The sequence below is a fragment of the Embiotoca jacksoni genome, unplaced genomic scaffold (assembly GCF_022577435.1).
Source record: "Embiotoca jacksoni isolate LCO1_2020_lvr unplaced genomic scaffold, fEmbJac1.0.p SCAF_10, whole genome shotgun sequence".
Classification (NCBI taxonomy): Eukaryota; Metazoa; Chordata; class Actinopteri; family Embiotocidae; genus Embiotoca; species Embiotoca jacksoni.
In genome coordinates this window covers 10,451,402-10,472,364 of record NW_027185230.1, presented here as the reverse complement: position 1 = coordinate 10,472,364, position 20,963 = coordinate 10,451,402, and the positions used below count along the sequence as shown (strand labels likewise).

General features: G+C 43.8%; 2 protein-coding genes across 3 annotated transcripts; one reads left to right on the top strand and one right to left on the bottom strand.

Annotated features, from left to right (window-relative positions):
• Positions 1-2,825: 2,825 nt before the first annotated feature.
• Positions 2,826-15,130, bottom strand: ptpn11a (protein tyrosine phosphatase non-receptor type 11a). Its single transcript, XM_069165759.1, has 16 exons — positions 14,700-15,130; positions 12,508-12,630; positions 10,384-10,578; positions 8,955-9,147; positions 8,734-8,853; positions 8,537-8,650; positions 7,712-7,808; positions 7,513-7,610; positions 7,183-7,341; positions 6,651-6,782; positions 6,384-6,538; positions 6,200-6,267; positions 4,854-5,005; positions 4,630-4,748; positions 4,442-4,547; positions 2,826-2,979 (listed from the first exon to the last, which is right to left on the bottom strand). Exons 1-15 carry the CDS (start codon positions 14,711-14,713, stop codon positions 4,478-4,480), a joined length of 1,809 nt encoding a protein of 602 aa, XP_069021860.1. The 5' UTR covers positions 14,714-15,130; the 3' UTR covers positions 2,826-2,979; positions 4,442-4,477.
• A 936-nt stretch (positions 15,131-16,066) lies between these two features.
• On the top strand, positions 16,067-20,842 carry tmed2 (transmembrane p24 trafficking protein 2). Of its 2 annotated transcripts, XM_069165855.1 has the most exons (5): positions 16,067-16,419; positions 17,142-17,334; positions 17,888-17,905; positions 19,187-19,294; positions 19,382-20,842. In XM_069165855.1, the coding sequence occupies exons 1-5, from the start codon at positions 16,240-16,242 to the stop codon at positions 19,504-19,506; spliced, it is 624 nt and encodes a 207-aa protein (XP_069021956.1). In that variant the 5' UTR covers positions 16,067-16,239; the 3' UTR covers positions 19,507-20,842. The 2 variants fall into 2 exon arrangements, with proteins under 2 accessions (XP_069021956.1, XP_069021965.1); XM_069165864.1 differs by lacking the exon at positions 17,888-17,905 and having other exon boundaries at positions 16,069-16,419.
• The last annotated feature ends 121 nt before the right edge of the window (positions 20,843-20,963 follow it).

Below are 20,963 nucleotides of genomic sequence, written 5' to 3'. Positions count from 1 at the left end.
TTTTTTGTTTTTTTTATTAGCTATCACATACACTGAGGCATATGCATAGAAGGCACGTCTATGCATCTAAATTGCTTACATGGTAAATGGAAAGCAGTTTTATCATCTGGGAAGAAAACAGAAACGAGAAAGAGAGCCGCACTCTCGCACAGCACATACACATATCCCTGCAAACACACACACACACACACACATCCCTGCAAACACACACACACACACACACACACACACATCCCTGCAAACACACACACCCCACAGGACACAAAACACCACAAAGCAAGCGCTCCACGAAACATCAGTCGGGTACAAAAGTCATCCTTTGGATGATAAAACTGCGTACAGTACAGCACGGTAACAGAGGAGCTCAGTCGGAGGATGGCGTTCACCCGGGAGGAGGAGGAAGAGGAGGACAAGAAGAAGATTCAAAGAACACTTGCTGTGAAGCAGCCGAGTGTGAGCCGAGTCCTCCGGTGAGAGTAAGCAGCCCCCTCGGAAAAAAAAAACACTGATTCCAGGATTTTCTTTTTTGTTTGTTTCTTTTATGTTACAGCGAGACGCTGTTCAGTCGTAGATCAGTGGTTGTTGAGAAACTGTTCCGCAAGGCAAAGAGGAGAGACGCTTTTTTTTTTTTTTTTTTTTTTCCCTTTAATCTCTGACGACAGGTGCCGAGTCAGCGCTCTTACGGCAAGCTCGATCGCAAGACTGCAGTTTGTCAAGGCGTAGTGACGGGAAGCTAAATGTGCAGAGGCCGGCGATGCTCGACGGCGTACGTAGGCCACGTGTTTGAAACGGAACGAGTGACTTCCTTAAATTGTTGCAGCCGATTGTGGAGGTGAAGATTAAAGGAACAGTTTGACATTTCAGGAAAATATTCTTTAAATTCTTTCTGTTCGACGAGACGATCGATTCCTCTCTCGTGTCTGTACTTCAAATAAAGCGGACGTATTTTCCCGCGTACACGAGAAGTCACGTAGAGTTTTGTCTTCATAACTTGGATAACAGCCTACGTCTGAGGAAAACGTTGATCTTCCGAAACGACCTCATCATTTCCTGCATAACGTTCCCGTTAGCTTGATAAATGATCAGCCTCTGTGGCTTCTAGACGCCCTCCATGTTGCCTGGCAAGTTTTTTTTTTTTTTTTTTAACGAGTTAACCACGAGTTAACGCCAAGCCTGCGGCGCACGCGCCTTCCCAGTCAAACTCGGTTTGTCCCGTAATAACAGTTCCGATGTTTTCCGCCGTGGTCCGGACCGAAACATCTCAACAACTACAGTTAAAACTGGTACAGACATTCATGATTTGAATCCCTCCGATGATGCGGTGGTTTGATGCAGATCCGTTCCGCCGCAGGTGAGTGATGGACGTCAAAAACATTTTTAAAAGCTAGCCAGGCTAAGTTCAAACCGTTAATGCTAAGCTAATCAGCTGCTAGGCTGTAGCTTCTTCCCGGAGCGGCATCCATATCTTCCTCAAACTTTGCCAAAATGTCAAACTACTCCTTTAAAACAGGGCATTTTCTGGTCTTTCTGTTAGTGTTCAAATAAACTACTGTATAGTGGTGCGTGTGAGTGTTAACTACTGAATCCTGCTGACTACGACCACGACTAACCTCCACCGCTGAGAGACGCGTGACTGCTTCTTAAAACAGTGACTCTTAATGTTGTGCTCAAAAACAGGCAATGGTACATTAAAGGCATTTGTCTGTAAAAAGAACAAGAAAGAATGAAGAAGAAGAAAAAAAAAAAGTGTAATACGCACTTTAAAAAAAAAAAAAATAGTTTCAACGTTTTGTTTTTTTTGGCTGCCGCGCGTTCGGGGGCGACGCCCGAAAACCAGAGACTCCCCTGAAATCTGAATATGTTGGACGCGGGGTTTTTTTTTTTTTTAAACGTAGAAGTGCGTTTCCAAACTGCTCTGTAAACCCCAGATTAGACGATTCGTGACTCCAGGCAGGTGAATCAAGGCCGTGACTGAAACGGTGTCACGCTGCTAAATTTAAAAAAAAATTAAAAAAAAGGCGCAGCGTTAAGGACGTTCGGCTTGAGCTCAGGAATGGTTAACCAACAGACACACGGTGAACGGAAAAATTCATAAAAAGAGACAAAATAAGGTTTAAGTTTAAGCTTCTCTTCGAGGTGCTTCCGCTGCGAAAAAGAAAAACGAAGTCGGTGGAGTACGAATGAGTAGCAAATATGGCGTTACTCGCGGGCGATAATCGGCGGAAATTTCGCCGCAGGAATAAGGTCTGCCTCGGCTTCAAAAGGCTGACGGGCCCGGTCGCTTTCTAACTGCAAAATGTGGGTTTGGCACAGGCCTTCCTTTTTTTTTTTTTAATATACATCTTTCTTTTTTTTTTTTTTCTTTTTTTTTTTTAGGAAACTCCTCCTCACTGCTGTCGACAAACAAACAAATAAACAAACAATCTATGTCACTTTCCTTTGGTTAATAATACAAATTAAAAAAAAAAAAAAAAAAAAGACCAAAAAAAAAAAAAAAAAAAAAAACGTAGAAAAATGAAGAGACGAGCGAAGGTTAGGTAGGTCGTTAGGTCGTTTTCCCTCTGGAGGAGAGTGCTCGCGGTCGGCAGCCCTTTACGAACCCAGACGTGCGGTGTTAGTAGGAGTTTTAGCGTATTAGGCTTCTCGAAGGCTCTTCTGATGATCACAGTGGTTTAAGATTTCAACGAGAGGGAAAAATGTTCGAGCGAGAAAAACGGGGGGAGGGAGGGAAGGGGGGTGGGGGGGGGGGGAGACGATTCTCCCCCCCCCCCCACCCCTCCCCTCCCCCTCCCACCCCACCCACCCTCCCTCCCTCCCTCCCTCCCTCCCCCGGTGTGTCTGGGCTCCCTCGCGGTTTGTTTGTTTTTGTTTTGTTTGTGTTGTTGTTGGTTTTTTTTTCCCTCCATCGTTCCATGTCATTACGGTCAAGTCTCAGGCGTCAAGGTGTGGCTGGCGAAAAAACGGTCGGGTATCGAGATCCTGAAAAGGGACAGAAAGTTGAGAGGGAAGGGGAGAGGGGAGGGGGAGGGGAGGGGAGGGGGGAACTGTGGTTATTGGTGAATGATTTTAGACCTGCGCTCCTGTTTTACATCCTTATTTATCATTATTTTCTTATCTGCTCACGTTGTTTTGTATTCACTGTAAAACAGCAGTCACGTCAGACTTCACACTTGCAGGAAGAGGTTCAAGTTGGAAAACACAACATTGACATCCGCGTTCTCCCCGAGGCGGACCGCCCCGGGAGGCGGACCGCCCCGGGAGGCAACGCCAGCAGTCGTGTCCTGCAGCTGCGAGTTGGAACGCCAGCGTCGTAGCGTCGGCCATTAGCACCCGTACTTTTAATGACTTTTAAAGTGACGTGAAAAACGCGCGAGCGACCGTCACGCCGAGCTGAAATAAAATGGCCGCGCAAGGAAGTAAGGAAATGAATAGTTCGACGAGTACCTTCGTACCTTGTTTCTTTCGGGGCGGGAGGTTCCTTCGGCGGCGGGGGAGGGGGGGGGGGGGGGGGGGGGGGGAAACACCGCTGACATATAATATCGCCTTATAAAAGTAGCTGACGCTGGCATTCACTCGGGAGTCCCGTTCGCCCAACATTTGGAGGGAAACGATGAAAAGCCTCTTCGGTATATTTGCTGTGCAGAAATTTCATCCTCTCAGCTTTGGGAATTTTAAGAATATATTCAAATGCGCATCTTGTGTATAAAATCTAAAATGGCTCGGGACTCTGTTGCGTGCCTTTTTTTTTCTTCTTTTTTTTTTAAGAAAACTCTAGAACAGCGAGATCCTTGGCGGGGCAGAGCGGAGGGGTCCAGTTGGGTTACCTGGGACCACTCCAGCTTTTTTTTTTTTTAAATCCCACCTGCCCCGACACCAGAGTGCTTGTTGGTCCCCGTTATTCTGTTTCGTTTGCCCTCTTTTCTTGTTTTTGCACGTACATGCGCCTCACACGCTCCACTGACTTGGACTCGCGCAGCTCGTCTGTAAATCGAACTTGTGAAGCTAAATTTCAGTTTCTGGTCGACGTGCATCTCCCGCCTTTGTTTTGTCTTAACAGTCCCCCCCCCCCCCAATTTTTTTTTTTTTTTTAAACAAATTAAATTATTTTTTGCAATTTTCTGTATGACATTTAATGATAAACTAATATTTCATGATGGCGACACTCCGAGAGATATTTTATAAGTTTATAATGCATAATTTAGTAATTTGACTTGATTTAAAAAAAAAAAAAAAGATCAATGAATTCAGTTTTTAAAAAGCGAAACCCTGAGAAGCAAAGTGGTGAGGATGACATGACTCTGTTGGACTAATTAAATCAAGCACGTATGTCATTAAACTAGAAGGAACTATTACCGCCTCACCGTGTTTGATTATTTGAATAACGGCATATGTCGGAGGATTCACAGTTTATTCGTATTTGGTGCGGGTTCTTGCTTTTTACCTGGAAGTGAGGGAGCAGTGGCGTCGGCGCCGAGTCTCATCTGAAGCTCTTCTGCTGCTGCATCAGGCCCACGTTCTCATACACTCTGGAGCTGTCCTCCCTCATCCTGAACACACACAGAGAGAGAGTGAGAAACTACCGACGACGCCTTCTTAACAGCCGTTTTGAATGCAGGCAGCAGAACTCACTCTGTGCAGGTGGGAGTGGGAATCGGAGTGCAAGGAGGCAAAGGGCTCTGCTCTCCTCCGGTCAGGTCGGACAAGGAGTACTTAATGTTGGTGTACTCGCGCCCTTTAATCTTACTCTTCTGCAGAGGAGAGAGCGGTTACAGACGGCTGAAGAAAAAGAAGAAGAAGAAGAAGACAAAGAAGAAGAAGACGAAGACGAAAGGAGGCGTGGTCTCGCTGCTCACCTGCTCCTCCTCGATGCGCCGCTGCAGGGTTTCGATGTAGTGCTGCACGGCCATGTAGATGAAGCGGTACTGAGCCTCCGTCTGCACCATCCCGGAGCGCTGGGAGCGAACCATCTGGATGGTCTTCGGCACGTCGATGTCACAGTCCACTCCTGCGGCGGGAAGACAGCGTTTTTCTTTTTAAATCGTTTTTAAATGACACGGAGAATAAAATTAAACATCAGGTTTCAGTCACATTTTGACACTTGTGAAGTGAATGCAAGCCGAACGCAATCGAGCGCATTCATTTACGGACATGCATGTCACGCTTTCATCAGGACCTCCCGGATGTAAACAACTGTACTTTCATGTAATGTATTTGAGCTGGAGCCAGATAAGCAGTGAAAAATGGGTTAATCTACCAATTTAAAAATAAAAAAAACTCATTAAAGTTGTTCAAATGAACTCTTGCCTGTTTTGAAAGGCAAACAGGCTTCTTATCTCGTGTGCATATCTTTAATCATTAACTCTAAATATATGTTAAAAAAAAAAAAAAAAGACAATTAAATTAATTTAATTCAACATCTACATAGAGGAAATCTAGTTTGGACTAATGCTGCGTTTATTTCTGTGTCTGTATGCTGATTAGGTGGGCGGTCCTAACCTCAGGATTGGTCAGCAGACAGAAGCAATGCTAACCTTTCGATAGCTAAATACAAAGTTTTCCATGTTGACGTACAAACACAGAAATAAAAGTTTATATGTGTAAATTGTTTATTTGTTTATTTATACTTCAGTAAGTTTTTGTCCCCCATATCCTGCGCGTATCACGGTACTGGTTCACCACATAACATCACACAAAAATCCCAAAACAAGACCCAAAAAGCAAAAACTTTTATTCCAATAAGTGATAAATCTGCTTTGTTACGAAATTCCTTCTTTTTGTTTTTATCCCTCAACAGGGAAACGTACGTGGAGACGACAAATAGAGGAATTTCAAAATAGAAGAGTTTGTATCTTTGGAAAATCTCTTGTTAATGGATCATCGAAGGGGAACGTTGTTGTTGTCGTTTCCTCATTTGCACACAAGTTTAGTTCCCTTTTAGCTCTGTTAAAATAAACTTGTTTTATTCTGTATACAAGAAACTTAATTTTAGCGTCAGCTCATTCGTGCAGCTCTGAGCCGGACACTCAGCCAACAGGTCGACCAGAGTTTGGATGGTTGACGGGCAGCACGAGCAGGAGGAATGATTACAGCAAGTAAAATCGGTTTTGTTGTTCAGATGAACCTCTGAAGTGAAAACTGTGTGACCGCAAACAATATGAGGAGTTTGTGTTGTGTTGACGGAGAGTTATCCGGTCCTCACCTTTTTCTCTGATCACGTCTATGAGGATGTCGATGACTATAAAAGTTCCCGTCCTCCCGATCCCGGCGCTGAAGAACAGAACAGAGAGTCTCTTGAAGTTAACGCGTCTCCTCTGTAACCGTGGTAACTCTATCCGATTAAAAAAAAAAAAAAAAAAAAAAAAAAAAGTGTGCTGCTCGCGTACCTGCAGTGTACGGCGATGGGGCCAGCGTCCAGGATGCTCTCCTGCTTCAGGTTGACCTCCTCCAAGAAGTCCAGCACGCCGCCGGGGTCGGTGGGGACGCCGTGGTCCGGCCAGGCCCGGAAGTGGTACTGCCAGACCGTACGCTCCGTGTTGCCCTGGAGACAGTTTCAGATGTCGTCTGTGAGGTCGTCGAGGACGCGACGTCTATACCTTTAACTGTAAATAAGAACTACTTTTCGAAGCCTCCCCCCCCTTGTTTGGACTCACCTGTCCGACCTTGGACAGCTTCAGCTCCCTTAACATGTAGTCGTGAGCCGCTGTCTCTCTGACGTTGCGAACACGCATGGCGCCGTATTCCTTCAGAGCCGACATGTCCGGCCAGTACTTCACACACTTGCTCTGTCGGGACGAACAAAACAAAAACACATGATTCACTTTGTCCAAACAATATATCTCAACATTCAGGGAGGAATTACATGAAATAAATCTTGCAATTCACGCAAATTCAAGCAAACTATTTCTTTAAATTCACGCGATTTTTCTGCAAAAAAACGTCGTCGTCAAAGCTATTAAAGTATTAATGACAAAAATAAGTTGGAAGAGACTGCATGTAAAAAATGTAAAAAAAAAAACGTAAAACTCCAAAAGTTTTGCAATTTTTGAGAAAATCCACCGCAGACTCGAACATTTTTGATCGCAACAATCATAAATAAAAAAAAAACTCCTCACAAATCCTGCAGGAACTGATTAATAGAGTTGATACATGATTGTAGCTCAGCGCTCAAGTCGTTTTACTCACCTTCCCTCTTTCCACCTCCTTGGTCGTCATGACGATGACGCGGGAGTTCTCCTGAAAAACCATCCTCCAGAAGTCACTGATGGTGTTCTGCAGGCAGCCCTGAGTGGCGATGTAGCTCTTCTTCACCTTGGTGCTGTTACACTTCGGGTCCAGCTCCGGCTACACGCGCAAAGACGACACTCAGTCAGCCGATTGCTTGTAATCAACTCAGAAACACATCAAACAGGAGCACAAACTGAGCAAATGAATACGTACGAAGCCATCAACATTATTATCATGCACACAAACAAATCATATGTGTCTGTGTGTGTCTTGAGGAAGTGAGTTTACCATGACAGCAGATACTACCATGATGATATTAGCGTTGATGTAGTCGGAGCCCTGCTCGTTGGGGTCGCCGTCGTTCAGCACCACGCGGGTGTGGTCGACTGGAAACACAAAAAAAAAAAAAAAAAAAAAACGGGTTGGGTCAGGTGACGGTTACACTCAGGAGGCGGTTCATTTTGAAAGAGAGGTCGGGCTTCCTCACAGGGCAGGATGTTCTTGTATCGGTTCTTGTTCTTGTTCTCCGCTCTCTGGCCCTCTTTGCGGCTGTAGAGCAGTTTGCACTCCTGTTGCTGCAAAGTCTGAAGGAGAGAATGAGACGAAAACGTACCCAACAGAGACTCAAAACCGGGGTTCAATGATTTGCTAATGCTACCAAATATACACACGGACAATAATTATTCATGGAAAATATTGTATTTTGGTAAATAGCAACTAAAATTTAAACATGTAAACTAAATTCCTTGATATTCCAGGACTTTTTCTAAAACAATGATCAAAGAGTTTTTGTTAATGTGTAAAGCCCTTCATGCAGCGCCCCCTGGTAACATTAACCAAAACTGCAGCCGCCATCATCAAAATTAGACAATAAAGGTCTCAAAACTATGAATATTTATGTATTTTAAGCTATAATTACATGCCTAATTATAGATGTTTTGCTACTGTTGGTTTGTGATTATTATTATTATTAGTGCATCATGGGTACAATTAAGATCGTTTAAAAAGGTATTTAAAACTTTTTCACCACCAAAATAAATCCTTTTTTAACATCACAAAAATAACACTTTTTATTCTGAATTTATGTAAATAAAATGTATTTATAAAAATAAAAAAATACATATATAAATACAATTTTAAATATTTCATATATTTTCATGCAGATAAATGACTAATCCTGTGGCTCTGTGACATTTACAAGAGAATCTAGCAGGCATTAAATGCAGCTTTGTTGAGAGAAGCTGAGGCTCAATTGTTTCGTCCATAAAAAGGACCTGAAAAATGAAAAAGACATAAAAACAGAAGCGCCCACCTCGAACTCCTCCCAGAATCCCTGCTTGACTTTGTCGGTGGCCTCGGCCAGCTTGCTCAGCTCCCGAACTCGACTTTCGATCTCTGCAGCGTTGATGCGAGTCGTGTTGAGGGGCTGCGGAGGAGAGCGGGCATGAATCACAGTCCAGCTTTAGTTCACCGAGCGCTTGAGGGGACACAAGAGGACGCTGAACGAACCTGTTTGAGCTGCAGCACGGTGCCCAGAGTCTCCACCATGGGGTTCTTCTTGTAGTGCTCCACCAGGTCTGTGAGGGAGTCGAACTTCTCGCCTCCGCCCACGTCGTACTTCAGGTCGTGCTGAAGGAACACGTGGCAGCGTTTACGGGTGCGTTCAGGTCCGTTTTAAGATTTTTGAAAAAAAAAAAAAAAAAAAAAAAACTCGAGATGTTGGTTCTTACCTGGCAGCGGATCATGACGTGAGTGACTTTGGGTTTGCTGTCGCTGCTGTCCGTCTTGTCGTCGCCGGTGCGGACCGACAGAACGAAGTCGCCCGGGTGGCTCTGGCTCTCCCTCACCAGGAAGCTGCCGTTCTTGCCCTTCTCCGTCAGCAGCTTCTCTGCCTCTCGGCCCGACAGGTGACCATGGAACCACCTGGGTGAACCGATGCCACGAGAGAATACGACTCAATAAAGAAAACCTGCTTCCGGCTTCACGCGGTGATCAGAGGAGACGTTAATGACGTCACCGGTCTTTGTTTGCATAAAATAAGAGTTGAAAATAATCTTTTATTGCAGCTCTAAGTTCGTATAAAAGTTCTAGATTTGATTTTGTATTACTTGCCATCTCTGGAAAATTTAGAGCCGAGACTAAAATATAAAATCCGACTTCAATCCTGCATTTCAAATCACTCAAACTCACTTGTGTGTATTTAAGTTATTACAACAACAAGGATCTATTTCCTGTCTGAGCCAGCACCTTAATCTATTATTAAACTTCTTTTATACTAAAACCTCCCAAAAATATCTCAGACAACAGCTGCAGCATCAAAACTGTCTTTTTACAGCAACATGGCACTTTGAGCTATCACTGTGGAAATAAAAAAGTAAAATAATAATAAATAATTTTAATAGGAACTGCTTCTGGGACCATATTGATAACCAATTTGTCCCTTGTATTATCCAAAATGCTACAAAAACCTACAAAACTGTGCAGGAGGATTTGTTTACTATCTAAATAATTATATTTTTATGATCACAGTGCAAGAAATTTGCTCTAAAAACTGTATTTTATGCTTAAAATGTTTTAAAGAGACCCGAAACTCCCCTTATATTCTGACGTATTTCATCTCCCTGACTGCAGCTACTACTCGACGCTTTAAACAACCACATCACTCATTAAGAATGTGGTTTCTGCTGCGTGAAAGCTCAATAAGCCTGATATCATAATTCACTGATGTTTAGTGGATAATTTCTCCCGACTTCCGCACACGGTTGCTTTATTGCAGGTGAGTTTCGACGTAAATATTTCTAAAATAACCAAAAACTGGAGTTTAACCTGTATATATTGTATTTAGAAAAAGGAGAACGTGGCTGAATGTAAAGATTTTTTGACTTCTACACAAGTAAATTCCTTTTTTTCTTAGCAAGAAAAAATGACATTTTCACAATAAAACTAAATAAAATGTAGACTAGTTGGGGACTAAAATTCAAAGAGTCTTAAAGTTTTATTAAATTTGGCCAAAAGAAACTTTTACTTTTAACAGTAAAACAAATGCGACTCTGCACATTTGACAAAATGTTAAGAGTGCCTGTAAAATGATCAGACGTGGACACGTGAACTCTAAAACTGATCAGAAGTGGATCTGTTAACGTCTCCGCGAGCGCTCACCTCTCGGAGGTCGGGTCGGCACAGTTGAGCGGATACTTGAGCTCGATGACGTCTCCGTTCTTCTCCTTCAGCTGCCCGTGATGCTCCATGTAATACTGCACCAGCTCGGCCAGCGTGGCGAACTTCTCCCCGCCGTACAGGTCGTAGTAGTCGCCCGTGTTCTGGATCTTAATATGGGTGACCGCTCCATTTCTCCTGCAGGGGGAGGGACAGCGGCGGACAGAGATGCTCGTCAGTCAAACTATTTATAAAGCACTTCTCTCGCCGATCAGTGCAGCTCGAAGGGTGAACAGATGATTGACAGGTCCGTAATGAGACAAGACAGGTGGAGACTCACAAAAAAAAACCAAAAAACCAACAACAACATTGAAACCAACGCACGAAGATAGAGGTGATAAAAATATAGAAACTAAAATAAGAATAAGAGTAGTAAAATAAAGTGAATTAAAAACTAGATTAGGAAACTACAAATATATAAAAACAAAACGAGAATAAAGACAATGAAATGCAATTAAAGCCACGATAGTAATAATAAGTTAAATAGGAGCTAGGATAAAAGATTAAATGGAATAAAAACGTAATCGGAAGAAAGATAGAATAAGAGATTAAAATGTGAACAGAATAAATTGATGACGACGAACATCATCAGAACACAAACAGAATCAGACAGCGAACTCCTTTTACTTCAGTAGAAGTTTTCCTGCAGAACTTTTACCTGTAATGGAGTATTTTTACTTTGCTGTAGTGGTACTTTTATTAAAGTTAAGGATCTGAATACTTCTTCCACCACTTTATACACCATTAATTGATAATAATAACAACAAGAAACTTTATTTGTAAAGCACCTTTCATACAAGAATTGGAGCATGACGTGCTTCACATTAAAAAAAAAAAAGATATAAAAGGAAGATAAAAAAAAACATGTTAAAATGTGATTTAAAAATAAGAAAAAGTGCAAAAAAACCCAGACAAAATAAAACACAATAACAAGATAAAATACAGTTAAAATTTAGAATTAATTGATGGAAACAGTTTAACACGTACACCACTAACAGCATCAGTACCATCTCTATTATTTGCAAAAAGTAGGTGACAAAAAAAAAAAAAAAGAAGAAAAACTGTGAAAAGATTCGACGCTGCTCAAAGTGGCTCTTACAGAAAACGGTTTAAACTGCCGAGTCACTGTAGGTGACCGACGTGATGTGGGGAAACTGAAAAAGGAGAAGTTGCGGCCTATCCGAAGCTCAGTAACCGTCGACGAGCTGGTTGGAACCGGCGGGGACTCGTCTCGTTTCCACGAGAGCAGCGTGACTTGTTTTGTTTCCATAGGAAGTAAATACGGTGGAAGATGAGAGGCCGCGCGGCAAAAATGCGACTCTGATACAGAAATAACATGAGCTGGGAGTTAATGATACTTCAGCTGAAACATTTATGACTCCGCAGGCCCTCAGATAAAACCACTAACCGTTTTTCTTTTTTATTAGTAAAAACTCGGTCCCCTTTCTTCGGATGATGCGGGTCGTCTCCGTGTGGGAACTTTTTCCCATTATAACGACGCCAGCACGGTTTAATAGCGCAAATCTCCCTTCACGGTCAGATAAACAAACATCATGTCGCGTTACTGCTTTAACGACACACGCAGCCGACACGGAGCCACATTAGGACTCGTGTTCGTGGCCAGCCGATAACCGCGGGTCTAATGTTGACTCTGCTTTTAGCTCCGTTTTGGTCTCCACCGGCTCCTCGCTGAAGCATCTGGCTGCACAGCCGCGTGATTATTCTCCGAGGACGCATCAGCGCCTCCTTTTTAAAATCACGCATTTGATCCATTGTCGTTATATAGATATTGATTGCTGAAGCGTTTAGTGGGCTCAAAAACAGCAAATTAGACCGATTTAACGATCGGAAGAAGGTCATCATGTCGTTTACACACTTTGCTTTCAGATGCGTCGTTCGTCATCTCCAGGTTAGCTTTTCGCGGTCTGGACGGTAAAAAACTGCTGTTGTCGTGGGCGTGTTGTCAAGTGGATTCAGAGGCTTGAAACTGTTGAATCATGATGCAATGCTGCAGTGGATGCTGCTGGTTCTTTTTTTTTTTTTTTTTTTAGGGGCGCCATCGCTTACCGTACTGAGAGGGTGAAGTCTCCTGGGTTACTTTTACTGGGTCTGGCTAGAAAGCTGCCGTCCACTCCCCGAGTCAGCAGCAGGTTTTCAGCCTCCACACCTGTGATGTTGGGGTGAAACCACCTGAGAGAGCAGAGGGAGGACAGCGAGTAGGTTCAGTGCAACTTTATGTCTGAGAAAAATTCACACGATGCATTAGAGAAAAAAAACCCCCCCAAAAAACGCCCACAGCATGCGCTGGCATATTTGCTAAATGCAACAACAAAAAAAAAAAAAAAAAAATGCATTTACACCATCAGTGACAGCAAAACATGAAACCTGGTGCACGAGAAGGACGCTTTAGAAGCAGGTAAGAGTATCTGGTACGACTTCACCGACTGCCAAGACAGAAAAAGAAACTACGAGAGGTCAAAACTCCAGCAGCACTTCCAGTTTATAGAACAAGTTTAATGCTCGACCGACACACATGGATCCGTCATTGAAATTGTTTTATAAACTAAAAGTGTTGCTGGAGTCACAAACCTCAATTTACTGCTTACTGTGCATTTAATTCCTGTCCGTGAGAGAGTATTTTAAAATCACCCTTTCAAGAAAAAAGAAGCATTACTCCACGTTGTGCTATGTATAGACCCGTCACCATTATTACATCATCGCGATTTTCTCTTTGCCGACTGACCTCATTTTGCATAATCGTTTCTATTCATCTGTATAAAAAAAACAAAAAACAAAAAAAAAACAGCTGGATGAAAATAACAGAAATGTCACATGTACGTCGATGTTTCCACGTCGCTTTTCCATCGTTTGAAGACTGACTGGCGCTATTTTAAGGAGGCTGTCTCGTCCTTCTTCTGTTACGGTTTAATGGCACACGAGTATTTATCTTGAGGTTCTTGACGTATAATATTTGCCTGACTGCGTTTAAAAGTAACATCTTTTGACATTCAAATTAAAGTCGTGGATTTAGCTGCAGCGCTGGGGGAAAATGTTGCTTTTTAAACCAGATTTAAAAGAAAAAAAAAAAAAACTGGGAGCAGGCGATTTGTTGGATTTGCGGCAGAAAAATGATTCATATGTTCCAATGTTTCATTTCAACAAACGTGCGTGTATTATTAGGCTCATATTTAACAGCTGCCACTATTTGTACAACAATTAATTGACAACTATTAAAATGTCCCGATTGTGATTGTGTGACAGCAGATATGACATCTTGAATGATTTGGGATCGAAGCTGCACGTGTGCCAAAGCTGTCTTTCTCCCCATAAAACCGGCCGCCTGTCTGCTTCATCCTCCTCCAAGTCCGTCTGTCGTTTGCTCCATCCTCTCCGTGCATCTCTTGTGCGAATACCATCCTTACGTTTGGTCTCTTTTCTTTCTTTACAAGACATCTGCCATCTTCTCGTCACCTCACGAACCTCCTTAAAAGCTGCTAAACGTCTTGAATCCGTTTTCCTCACTCGGCTTTAAACTGTGCAGCATTTTTTAAGACTTAATAGGACACGTTTGCGCCTCATTGACTTCACATCACCGCCCTGATTTTCCACGTAACAAATGGTACTTCTGCAACTTCTGTCTGCTCTGCATACATCGTCTACATTTCTGCTCGAGGTTTCTCCCCTTTTATTTAAATTTTTTTAATTTTTAAACTTGTTGAATTGGTCGTTTTCTTTCCACGTCAAGTGTCTGTGAACACGAGCTGTTGTTTTGTTGCTCTGTGATTCACTTCCACGTAAATAAAACGTTTAACTTGAGGGCGAGACCCACAACAAACCTCATCCAGTGCCATTTTTCATGGGAAGTTATATTCGGCTGTCAGCGGCTGAAGTCTGGAGGACAGCTCACTTAAAACTTCGCCTGCAGCCAACTTCAGAGTCTTGTAGTTTTTTGTTGTTGTTGTTGTTGTTGTTGCAGAAAGTGTTACAGCTTGTTTACTCAACATCTTCGGGCTCTAAGTTGCCGGTGTTGACGCTAAACGCTCCTAAACCAGAAGCTCCCTCGCAGCTCGTTTCACCGACACACGAACAGCTGAGTTGAGTTAAAGTTAGCTGGCTCAGCTAACATTACGAGCCGACATTGTTTTCCAGACAGCCCCCCCCTTCCTCCCTCCCTCCCCACCACCACCACCACCTCCTCCTCCTCCTTTATCCCCCCTCCTCCACCACCACCACCACCTCCACCACCCCTCCTCGCTTACCTCCGAGATGTCATTTTTTTTTTTTTTTTTTTTTTCGTTCCTCACTTCCTCGCTGGCAGTTAGCAAGTAGCCTCCAACTAGCTGGCTGACGTTCCCGACCGTCTCTGCTTCAGTTACAGAATAAAGTGCTTCATCGGTTCTCACCCGGTCCAGACGGGCACCGAAACCTACTTCGGCATCGACAGCGGATTTAAAAGCAGCGTCCGTTACCCAAAAAAAAAAAAAGTCTCTTAGGCCTCGGCCCCGGAGACTTCACGAGCGAGTCGATTATTGGACGTCACCAAACATGCGACAAAATGCAGGGTGCGCGGATTTTTTCACCCTGACCGGCCGTTTCTCCGCTGCCGTGTCGCCCCCCCCCCCCTCTTTATAAAGCCGCAGAGCTCGACCCGTCCGGCAAACGGCGTGACTTAAATTAAAGAGCCCGATCACTTTCACCCGCGCGCATGCTCATTAACAGCTTATTTTAATGATACAGCGGCAGAAGCGGCAGGCGGCGCGGAAAGTCTGCGGAGGCTCCTCGAACAGTTTGCCGCACCTGGATTCGCGCACGCGTCAAAGCCAAAGTGAAGTTACTTTTTTTGTCAACTTATGAAGTAAAATTAAACTCACCTTAAAAGTTTTAAGTGGCAGAAAAAAAAACAAAAAACACCTTATTGTTTTTTTTTTGTTTGTTTGTTTTATTTTGCATGTTGAGCTAATGTGTTTGATTGCCTACTAAAAAAAACATTGATTTCATTTTTTAATTCAATTTAATTCGTTTTTTTGTGTATGTTTGAAGTGTAAAAATACTTTGTTACAAGTGAAATTCATGTGCATTTTATTGAAATAAAAGTACCAACGTATTATCATTAAACTCTTCTTAAAGTAACAGTATTAATGATGCAGAATGGCATATTTCACAATAAATAAAGTCAATAATCACTTAAGGAAAAAAAGAAAAAAAAAAAAAAGAAGAAGGGAAAATAAATTACAACATTCACGTTTATGACTGAAAACTTTTGACTTTCTTGCCAATTGCCAAAAAAAAAAAAAAAAAAAAAAAAGAAGAATTTTTGCCAGGCAGGAAAATATTTACACGTGATCAAGTTTGTTAATAAAACAGGTTGCGTTAATAGTGTTTCGTTTTTTTTTTGTTTTTTTCTACCAATTTCAACTCAACACTGGTTCCAGTAGGTGGCGGTAAAACACCTGAAAGCTGTTTGCCAACCGCCAAAATATAATTTAAAGTGAGAATTTTCTCCTCCTGGAAAGTATTTTGTCGGCACGTCGTCCATCCAGCAGGTGGCGGTAAAGCAAGCGAAAGCTGTTTAGAATCCCGTGAGCCTTTGCGCTTGCGCACTCTGCTAAGTTTGTCCGTCGCCGCTCGCCGTCTAATAAGCCCGTACGTGGCAGTTAGAGAGCAGCACACAGTAGCCGAAGCTGGAGCGGCTTCTCCTGCAACGTCTCGGCTCACCTCGACGGACATCCTGCAAAGGCTCTTTCCCGCCAGTCAAGACTTTCGGTAACGACGGGGGTGTTTTTTTTTTTTTGTTGAACCATGTTCACCGTGTCGGAGCTGTTCCTCTTGCTGGCCGTCCTCTCCGCCACCGCGTCCGGCTACTTCGTTAGCATAGACGCCCATGCCGAGGAGTGCTTCTACGAGCGGGTGAACTCCGGCACCAAGATGGGCCTCATGTTCGAGGTAGCCGAAGGAGGCTTTCTGGACATCGATGTGGAGGTGAGATGTTTTCGGAGAGACGGAAGCTCGACGCCGGGAAATTGATGCTGTTTTTTGTTTTTTTTTGTGGTAACATTTAGCTCGCAGGAGGCCCGTGCTAACGCCAGTCAGCCGTCTGCGAAACGTCAGCTGAAACTAGTTAGCTGCTGTCCCGGTTCGTGGATTTAACTCAATGTCAAATGAAAGACATTTTAATGTCTGGATTGAAATATTTACAGAGACACTGTGCTGTTATCGATTATATGCGAATGACACTGACGGTTAAATTATTCATAACAGGAAGTTAGATTTGGCTCCGGCTAAGGTGCATAACTAAGCGAGCTCACTGTATAGCCAATAAAAGCTTTTAAGGTCTTAATACTTTACAGATTGAAGTGAGGCTGATCTCATTTTTGTCTGGTTTTCAGCGGACATGTTGTTTTGACACACAAGAGGCGGGTTTTCTGTCACTGTAGCGGCCATATGTTTCCCAGAAGCCATCATCCCCTTCCTGTTGTTAACCCCTTAACCTTCATATCCGTGTCCCCTGTCCCCCCCCCCCCCAAAACGTCTTTTAAATGCAAAATCAAAAAGCAAATTGGCGGCTGCGTTTGTAGTGAAGCCGTGAGTTTGGTCTCTTTTTGAAAGGTAACGCGGAATCACTGCAGGTGCCACCAGACATTCAGCCACAAACACATTTCTGCAGAGCATCACGTCTGATTCGGATGTTCTTTCGCTTTCAGATAACGGGGCCGGACGGAAAGCAGATTTACAAAGGGGACAGGGAGTCCAGCGGGAAATACTCGGTGGCAGCGCACATGGACGGGACCTACAAGTTCTGCTTCAGCAACAAGATGTCAACCATGACGCCCAAGATCGTCATGTTCACCATCGACATCGGAGAGGCGCCCAAAGGCCAGGACATGGAGACGGAAGGTACGACGACGCGGAGGGCAGATGCGCGGCTTAATCTGCGCGATGTACAGATGCAGTGTTTCCCACAGGTTCAGAGGTCACTCTCTGATTTTTCTGAGGCTACAATTTACAGATTTTGTTGTTGCGGTTCGCCGAATGGCTCACATGCTGGCTAATAGTACAAAGTCAGTGTTTCGCCTTCCTTTAGGACTCCGTGCCCCCGCCCGCTTAAAAGAAACCAAAGATTAGGTCAAATTTCTGTATTTATGGCTGTATTGTGTGTGAAAAGTTAAAAAAAAAAAAAAATTGAAATGGAAGTTGTAGCATTCAGGGACAGATGTTCGCAGAAGTTAATCCATCAGTGATGGCCTCGTTATACCAAAAATACAAAAAAAACTTAAAAATGGGTGCCCCGATATACCTGGTTGATGCCTGATTGAAGTCTATTTGTGGGAAACACTGCTGATGGAACCAGTTCTTCTCTCTGCATTCTGCTTTTATTCGTTTTGTTTCGTTTCTTGTAATAGTCTCCTTCTCTCTGACTTTATTTTGGACACTCTTTTCCTCTTCGTAGGTGGTGACAGCTGGGATGGTAGGGCGCAGGGCGGGCTGTGGCAAAACTGCTTTTGTGAAATTTTGTAAAGTTTGCGATGCACTGCAGAGTTTTTCTCTAACCAGAGTTGTTTCCATAGTATAAACTAATATCGAGCATCACTACTGTACGAGGGGCAATCACGATGTTCAGAGACTAATCAGGGTGTGCTCGAACGTAGCGCAGAACTGTGATGCGCAAAGAGCAGGAGGAAGTAATAACTTTTCATGAGGAAGTATTCAGAGGGTCGGCTCTTGATCAACATCAGCACCAGCATCCGTGATTTCACCGTGGACCTGAAACTGGAGCAGAGAGGGGAACTACGATTCTGTAGTTGAGGGTGAGAAGCTCTCCTGTTTTAAACGTGGTGCGAGCGGGCGTGTCGGCCTGTTGGAGAACCCTGTTGCCATGGCAACCACAGTTCAGGTGGTTTGTGTCCTCTGGGTTTTAAAAGATGCAGTAACGGACAGGTAACCGAAACGAACTGACAAAGAGGGAAGAAGAAGAGGAGCACGGATTAAATACAGTAGGGAGGGAGGGACAACAAAGGACAGGTGAAACTAATCAGGGGGCGGGGCCAACAATCATACAAAGGACAGGAAGTGACACAAGACACAAAAGGTGAGTCATTTCAAAAATCAAACGGGAAGCACAAAACCCAGACTGACCTGAAGACTACAAAGCAGAAAAAAAGTCCAAACCCGAACAGAACCTCAGAAGGTCCCAGTGGAACTCTGTTGACAGTGTGACCCCGGGGGGACGAATTCACAGTTGCACAACTCCGCCAACGTCAAAGAAAACCCGGCCCGGCTCGTCGCGTAATCGCCGTAGACTTTCTGAAGCATTTCAAGGAAACTCAAATGGTCCCAAAAACGTGTGAAACTCGGGTGCTGATGTCGATCAAGCGATTGGACTCGTGAATACTTCCTCACGAAGGTCGTTACTTCCTCCGGGTCCGAACACGTCGCGGCGCTGCGCTCCGTTGACTCGCAACAGGAGCGGTCTCCGAACTTTTTGATCTCCCCTCATACACAGCCAAGAAGCCGTGATGTTTGTGGATGGTTTGACTTGTTTGCACAACGAGAACACGTACAGATGTCTCTGTTAACGGGACGGCATCACCTGCCACACACGTCACAGGTGTGAAAAATGTCATGCATGTGTTGCATAAACCCGATGCATGTTCTTTTATTTCTTTAATTTTTTTTTATTTTTTTATTTCAATGCACGTTCACTGTGTGGCGACTCGCTGCTGACGAATCACCTGCTTCCTGTTTTCAGCTCACCAAAACAAGCTGGAGGAGATGATCAACGAGCTGGCGGTCGCCATGACGGCCGTCAAGCACGAGCAGGAGTACATGGAGGTCCGCGAGAGGATACACAGAGCAAGTACGTGCTGAAGAGTCCCATTATATCGCGGTAACCGTCGGTGTGTAAAGTCCATCTTCGCTAATCTTCCTCTTCTTCCTCCTGTAGTCAACGACAACACAAACAGCAGAGTGGTCCTGTGGTCGTTCTTCGAAGCCCTGGTTCTGGTGGCGATGACACTCGGACAGATTTACTACCTGAAGAGATTTTTCGAAGTACGGCGAGTGGTGTAGCGCGACGAACGCGATCCCTCTGTGTCCTCCACTGTTTTCCTCCGACACCAAGACAGTTATTTTCACTCTGGGAAAAAAAAAAATGAAAAAAGAAAAAAAAATGAGACTGGCCGTTTTACATATGATTGGATCTCAGATGTTCTGTTCTCCTGTTACCTGTTTGGTTCCTTCTTTATAAGTGTAATGTTTGTTCGGAACGAATGGCCAAAAGATTCTGGGATGGACGTCGGTTTTTCTTTAGCTTTTTTTTTTTTTTTTTTTTTTTTTTTTTTTGTGTGTGTCTAGTATTGTTTGATAATTACAGTTAATTTACTTGCCAGTACAGTTGTGACTGTGAGGCTCTTAATTTGAAGTCTCTGCAGTCAAATACAAAAATTAAAAAAAGACTGGAGTGTGGAAGAACGTCGCCCCTTAAACTAAGATTTAAACAGAAACCTTTTTCCAATGATATAAAACGGCATGCAGACGGTGTCGTTTCCCGTGTCGGACGACGCGCCGGCAGACGTGCGTGTTTAACGCTCTCCAACAACAAATTGCAGTCCTTGGTGATTTTACACTGCAGCTGTCGTTAAGGGAAACTGTACAGCTTCTAGCACTGTATGTTGATTCATAGCGATTTGTGCCACAGGGGTGAGGGAGGGAGGGAGAGAGGGAGGAAGGAAGGAAGGAAGGAAGGAAGGAGGGAGATGATGGTGGCACTCGCTCCTCATGTAGTTCAGAAAACATCAGCGGGGTGAGTGGTTCCTGAGCCCCAACGAATTCAGATGCCGATTTTCAAATGCTTTAGATTTTAAAGGATCCTGAAGGGAGCGGGGCTGGATTTTAACTGAACTATTGGGGGGGTGTAACTCCGAAGGACTAGTGTTACATGTTGGGAGTGGGAGTGGGGTTGGGGGGGTCTGACACCTGATGACTGCTGTGTGCTTTAGTTGCTTCTAGTTCTTTTGTTGGGGATCGGGGTTTTAAATTATACGATTGTATACGATTTGAAATTGTTTGTTTTTCTGGAGCGTGCTCAGTGACGCGTGACTGTTTGGATGATGCCTCTCAAAGAAACATCGACCTCCTTCTTCTTTCCCCACTCAAGATTAAAAAAATGTAAAAAAAAAAACACGTCCGAGGCGGTAGCTTCACACCTGGCACACGACACGAGCGTCGCACGTCGCCGATCACGCTCCAGTTTTGTATTAAAAAAAAACAAAAAAAACAATCTTCGGTGACCTTTTTTTTTTGTGTGATCACAACAAACCCCGCGAAATGAAATCTGTACAAATGTAGAATGGTTGTCTGGAAAACGCCCCAGGTTTCATAATAAAGCCGATATTCTGTACGACTATTTGGACGTCTTTCTGAACAGGTGTCGGAAAGGAAAGCGCACAGCTTCACCGGTTAGCTGGTGGAAACATGAATTGCTCTGATGCATCGCAGGAAGAGATGCTGCTGTTTGTGTGATTAGT